At 48.5% G+C, this 6,078-nt stretch overlaps 1 protein-coding gene across 1 annotated transcript in view; it reads left to right on the forward strand.

Annotated features, from left to right (window-relative positions):
- The first annotated feature begins 894 nt into the window (after positions 1–894).
- RAB12 (RAB12, member RAS oncogene family) overlaps positions 895–6,078 on the forward strand; it is a 28,449-nt gene continuing 23,265 nt past the window's right edge. Inside the window, exon 1 of the mRNA XM_017543920.2 lies at positions 895–1,435. Within this exon, the coding sequence (XP_017399409.2) occupies positions 910–1,435 (526 nt within the window). The 5' untranslated portion in view covers positions 895–909. The remainder of the gene's footprint in view (positions 1,436–6,078) is intronic.

Genomic DNA, 6,078 nt, shown 5'->3' on the forward strand with positions numbered 1-6,078 from the left:
AGCTGAGGAATTTGCTAAACAAATCTCTGGCAAGGAATCAGCAGTGATTTTCTATATCCTTAAATCCTTCCAAACAGAAATGGCAAAACATATGACCCGAGTCCATAATTCCTAAAGTTTCAATCTCCTCGCACTGTTTGAGTTTTAACTCGCTTATTCCCCCAAAGGAGTATGTCATTTACTTATGTTAAAAATTAAACAGCATACAAACTTCTGAACTCTGAGTGAGACAGCAATCAAGGTTAAAAACTGATTTCGTGCGTTTCCGTGGAAAAGGGGAGGCAGACGTGAGAGACCAAGCAGTGCCACGGCCCGGTTGGCGGTACAGGGACTTGCACCTGCTGGTGTTTGTGGGAGAGCGCCGGTGTAGACGCGAACGCGGCGCGGGCCTCGGGTGGGGGCCTTCCCAGCGTTCCAGCCACACCGCGCACGCGCGGTGGCGAATACCCGTGTATGGTGTTTGGGGACTGTGCACAGAAGAGTGTTTTCACTGTCAACTAGGGCTCTTTTTCTTATTTTGAATCCATTTTCATGATGCACTGAAATGTTGAAGTTTAAAACTGCCTACGGAGAATGTTAAGACTAAAACGACACTAAGTTTCTTGTGTTAACTATAAATGCAGGGCAGAGTGAAAGCAGAGTAGAGAAGAGTGAAAAGGGGAAAAAGGGAAGTGGTAAGAGGAAGAAAAGATCAAAGAGCCGGCGGAAGAGGGAGGAAAGCGGGGGTGGGGGACGGAGGTAGGAAAGGAGCCGCGCGGGTGCGGGAAAGCCCCGCAGGCTGCAGCCCCCGCGAGGCCCCGGTGCGCGGTCCTCCCGCCGGCAGGGGGCTCCCGCCCGTCCGCCCTCCTCCTGCCCCGCGCGACCCGCCGCCCCGCCCGCGCCTGCGCTTCCTGCCCCTCCTCGTCCGGGATGCTGCTGCCGCTACTGCGGAGTAGCTGCTTCCCTTCCTCCTCTCCCGGCGGTGGCGGCGGCGGCGGCGGCGGCGGCGGCGGCGGAGGAGGGGACCCAGGCTCCGAGAACCGACAGGCAGCCCAGCTGCAGCGCGGAGCCCACGGGCTGCTGGGGCCGCAAGAGCAGGCGGACGCCGAGCCCAGGGCCGACCCCCCGCGCGCGGCGGAGGCTGAGGGGGCGCCGGGGCCCGGGGCGCGCGGCCGGGGGGCGGGCGGCGGCGGCGGGCGGCGGGCCGAGCGGGAGCCGCATGCGTGTATGGATCCGGGCGCCGCGCTGCAGAGGCGGGCCGGGGGCGGCGGAGGCGGCCTGGGCGCGGGCTCCCCGGCGCTGTCGGGCGGTCAGGGCCGCCGGAGAAAGCAGCCCCCCAGGCCGGCCGACTTCAAGCTGCAGGTCATCATCATCGGCTCCCGCGGCGTGGGCAAGACTAGCCTGATGGAGCGCTTCACCGACGACACCTTCTGCGAGGCCTGCAAGTCCACCGTGGGTAAGGGCGCCGCGGCGACCTCGGGCCGGGCCGGGCTGGGCCTCCTGGCGCCCGGGCTGGTGCCCTTCCCCGTGGGCCTCGAGTTTCATCGAGCCTGGGAGCCTTTCGGGGATAGGGCTTTCGGTGAAACTAGGGGCAGGGGTTTTCGTGGAGCGCCTTCCATCCCAAGCCCAAAGCCTGGCGGAGGTTTTCGGGCCGCCTCTGCGCAGACCTGCCCTTGGCCCCCGGCGCTGCCTCTGAGGTCCTGACGACCCCGGGGGGCTGGGGGAGCGGCTCTCCACGGAAACTTCGGCTCTTAGCATGCTCACCCAAGAAAAAGCTGGGTGCAAGGGGGGCTCAGGCAGGCAGGGGAGTGAACGCCAAAGGCCGCTGTCGCCCGCGCCGCCCCTGCAGGCCAAGGCCAGCGCGCGCTGTCTGCCGCGGATGTGATCCCTTCGCAACCAGGGCAGTTTTCTTATGTTGAACCCATTTTCACGAAATGATGAAGTTTAAAGGCACTTACGGAGAATGTTAAGACTAAAACTACGCTAAGTTTCTCGTGTTGACCGTAAGTACGGGGCAGAGGAACTTCAGCTGTTTTTATCCATGACCTCAAACAACCCGGTGACTGGCGGGCGTGGGGCTGATTCCTCCAGTACCATTCTTTTCGGTGAAGGACAGGAGTGAAGTAACTACAGGAACGCTCCACGGTCAAGGAGGAGAATAGCCGCGGATCTGAAATAAAAACTTCAGGGGAAATTTTTTTAAATGAAGTCACGCTTAAAGGATTTGACTTTGAGATTTGTCAGGTGGGTGTGGGTAGCAGTTGCTTCCATGGAAAACCCCTTAAAAGATGTCCAAACTAGGAGAAACCCATTCTTTAAAATAAGGCAGTTACCTTCCCTGATAGGAAGTGAGAGATTGGGCGGTCCAAAAAACTGAGAATTGATAGACAGAATTAAAAGTATCATTTCATGTAATTCTGTTTATTAATAGTGTGATAACCAGTGGTAGTTCCAAGGCTGTCGGTACGATTTTGAGATGAATTGGTTTGAAATTGTCGTGTAACCAAACAGTACTACATTTAAAGTGTCTTACTGGAAAATTAAACGACCAATTTTTGTATTGTCTTTTTGTTTTTTCAGAACTTACTTCCCTTAATGCTTTTTTGGAATAGATCACTTTGGAACTGTTTGTGCTGTCTGTACTATTTGTTTTTAAAATGTTGGCGTTGGGGACATGATATTAAAATTAGTAGCATAACTTTACCTGTTTCACAATCCAATCTTGGATTATACAGAGTACAGGGAGTTGTTAAACCATCAAATGAGGGTTATGCTGTTATTTTAGTACCCGATACAAATAAAGTAAGGTTAAATTCAATTCAGAATTGTCAATCTTTTGTGGTTCTGCACTTCAGTATTTGAAAATGAGGGATAATATAGTTGCACTGTGTGATGAAGAGAAATCATGTACCCATAGGTGGGTAACTGAAGGCTTGGGTGGATGGAGGGTGAGATGGATGAGCAAAGGTGTGCTTTAGAATGCAGAAGAGAGGGGAAGAAGGGTTTTCAAAGCCTGGCAGCAGTGGAGCAGCCCCTCCCCCCCCCATCTCTGGGGAAGGTTTCTTAAGGGGACTTGGGAATGAATACTGCTAGACCTTGACTGCCCTGCTAAGGAGGGTGGACCCTATCCTCTGGGCACCTGGAACCAGAAGGCATCTTAATAAGACATTGGCATGAAGACAGTGAAACTCATTTGGCAGAGTTGCATAGGATGTTTGGGGTTAAGGACGAAACCAGGAGGCAAGGAGACCAGGCAGTTCTTTCTGTGTCCCTTAGTATACACTTTCTACTCTAAGTGTGGATGAATTTCTCTCTTCCTCATTTTTGTTTGCTTCACATGTACCCTGTAATATTTACAGTACTGAAGTACTAGTACTCCAGTACTCCATGCGTGCTTCTAACTGTGGGATGTTCAGAGAATGATGATGGCCTCTGGCTTGCTAAAAGCATGAAGACACTGAGAAAGCTAACCAGCCTTGCATCAGTTTCTGCTTCAGAGTTGCTTTTCAAAACCTTCCACTCATCAGTTCGTCGAGCACCTACTGTGTGTTGGGTATTATGCTGTCTAGAAGTGGATCGGAGCTCCTGGGAGCTACATGACCACTTGTTAAGGCAGTGACAGATGTGTATGGGTATTTGGGAGCACAGTGAAAGCGCGTCCAGTCAGCACTAGGGATGAGGCCTGGTTGGAGAAGGCTTCCTCGTCGTTGGAATGTTTGAAGATAAGTTCATTCCTCTAGTTCCTTTAGAAAAATGCTCATTAAATATGGTACTGGGTGTGGTGTAGAACTGTGGTTGCCCCACCTGAATGGTTACCATTAGAGCAGTTAGCTCACAGGGTCCTTCCAAGGCTGGTTTTTCTGGTTTAGTCTCCCTGTATTACAGTGAATTCCATATAGAGCAAGAGTCTCTTCCACAGTGGGACTTTTTCCCTTTCCTGTCAAGGCTTATGGATATGTGCTGCTCACAGCAGCCGTCTGGGAAACATGGTGAGCTTCAGAGCATGGCCCAGGGAAGAATCAGGGTCTTGCTATGTCACCCAGGCTGCAGTGCAGTGGTGCGATCATGGCTCACTGCAGCCTTGACCTGCCAGGCCCACACAATCCTCCTGCCTCGGCCTCCTGAGTAGCTGGGACTACAGGTGCATGCCACTAAGCCCTTTTTTTATTTTTAGTAGAGATGAGGTCCTACTATGTTGTCCAGAATGGTCTCAAATTCCTAGTCTCAAGCAGTCCTCCCACCTTGGCCTCCCAATGTGCTCAGATTACAGGAGTGAGCTACTGCACCTAACCAGTAAGTGACCTTTTAAAGTGAACGGGATTCATTTGAACTTCCTGTAAAAGATCGGTAGTGAAGTCCCTAAGGATTTGAGATGATGAACTATTAGGTAAAATTATAAATGAGCAAAATGTTAATTTTTTTGTATTGTTAATCACATCAGAAACTGATTTAAAAGATACACAAAATTCACAAGGGTATGATTGTGTTTACTGCTTGGCCTACTTAATGAAAATTGTCTAACGGAATTGTCTCTTGTTTTTAAATGGCATTTTATTTTCATGGAATTATTTAGTCTGATATAATTTGACAAGTTATTTTTAAAAGTACAGACAGGAGCAGCTTTTCAGAGTTTCAGAGACAGAAAAAAGTAGTTGACTAAACAAATTTACAACTAACATGACTGACTGGTCCACTATTTTTCTCATAGCGATGCCTGTATCATAAGCATACTTATCTACCGTGAATCTGTGTGTGCTTTTACAAGTTGATGTCATTACCTCCTGAGTGAAGCTGTAGAATCCATTTCTATCTAGCAATGCCGAATTCTTGATCTTGGTTCCTTCTGTTTGACTCCCACTAGTTTTAGCCTAAACAGGTAAATGTGCTTTTTTTGAAAGTATATTTCAAAAAACAACTCCATAAAATTACATATGTCAACTTTTGTTTTATTTCTATGTTACTGTTGGAAGCTAGCTGTTAATTTTGTTTCTGTTGAAATAGTTTTACCTGATAAAAACCTACCCCCACTCTTGCTCCAACAGCATTGCATGCTACGAAAAATGAGTAAGAAATGTGTGCTCTTAGGCGGGCGGATCACGAGGTCAAGAGATCGAGGCCAACATGGTGAAACCCCATCTCTACTAAAAATACGAAAAAATTAGCTGGGCATGGTGGCACGCACCTGTAGTCCCAGCTACTCGGGAGGCTGGGGCAGGAGAATTGCTTGAACCCGGGAGGTAGAGGTTGCAGTGAGCCGAGGTCGGCCACTGCACTCCAGCCTGGCACCTGGTGACAGAGTGAGACTCTGTCTCAAAAAAAAAAAAGAAAGAAATGTGTGCTCTTGCTCGAGGATCTGCAACTAACTCGTTTGTGACTTTGGATAAGTAATTTAGTTGTCTGTGCATATAAGTAGAATATTGTGTTAGTTGTCACTGCTACTTGGTGAGCACTTACTACACCAGCAGAAGGCCTTATCACAGCCCTGAAAGTTACCCCTGATTTACAGATGAGGACGCAAAGTCTCAAGAGAGGTAGAAACTTACCCCCTGTGACACAGCTGGTCAGCAAGTGGTCAGGGCCGGGGCTGCAAGTGGATTCTTTTTAACTATCTTTCTTTCTGTTCCTTAGCTTACTTTGAGATTTAAATTGATTTTGCTATGTTGAAAATACTGATAGCTCACACACGTAAAGATCAGACGTGATGGAGCCCTTTCCGTGTTTTAGAATTTGTTCCTTGTTACAGCCCCATGAAGATAATGACACAATTATCCTATGGCATTAGTGAAACTGATTTTCTTCAAGTGTGTCCCTGTCATCGCCTGTCACTTTCCTTTTGGATATTAAAATAATGCTCCAAGAACTGCTTTTTAATCTGTATATTCCATAATTCATATTCAAATATCTTAAACCTTTTACATACAAAATTTTAGCAAAATAGATATATTTGAATACAGGAGAAGTCAAAGTAAGGCAGTCTGGACCAGAATTCTGATTTTTCTGGGCAGTAAGATTTCCCTCAAAATGCTGGAGGCCAGCATAGTTCTTTATTTTGCCAAGTAAGAACATTAAACGAAAAAAGAACATTTTATCTTCAAAAAG

This window comes from Cebus imitator, unplaced genomic scaffold, assembly GCF_001604975.1.
Source record: "Cebus imitator isolate Cc_AM_T3 unplaced genomic scaffold, Cebus_imitator-1.0 Scaffold162, whole genome shotgun sequence".
In the NCBI taxonomy this organism is placed as follows: Eukaryota; Metazoa; Chordata; class Mammalia; order Primates; family Cebidae; genus Cebus; species Cebus imitator.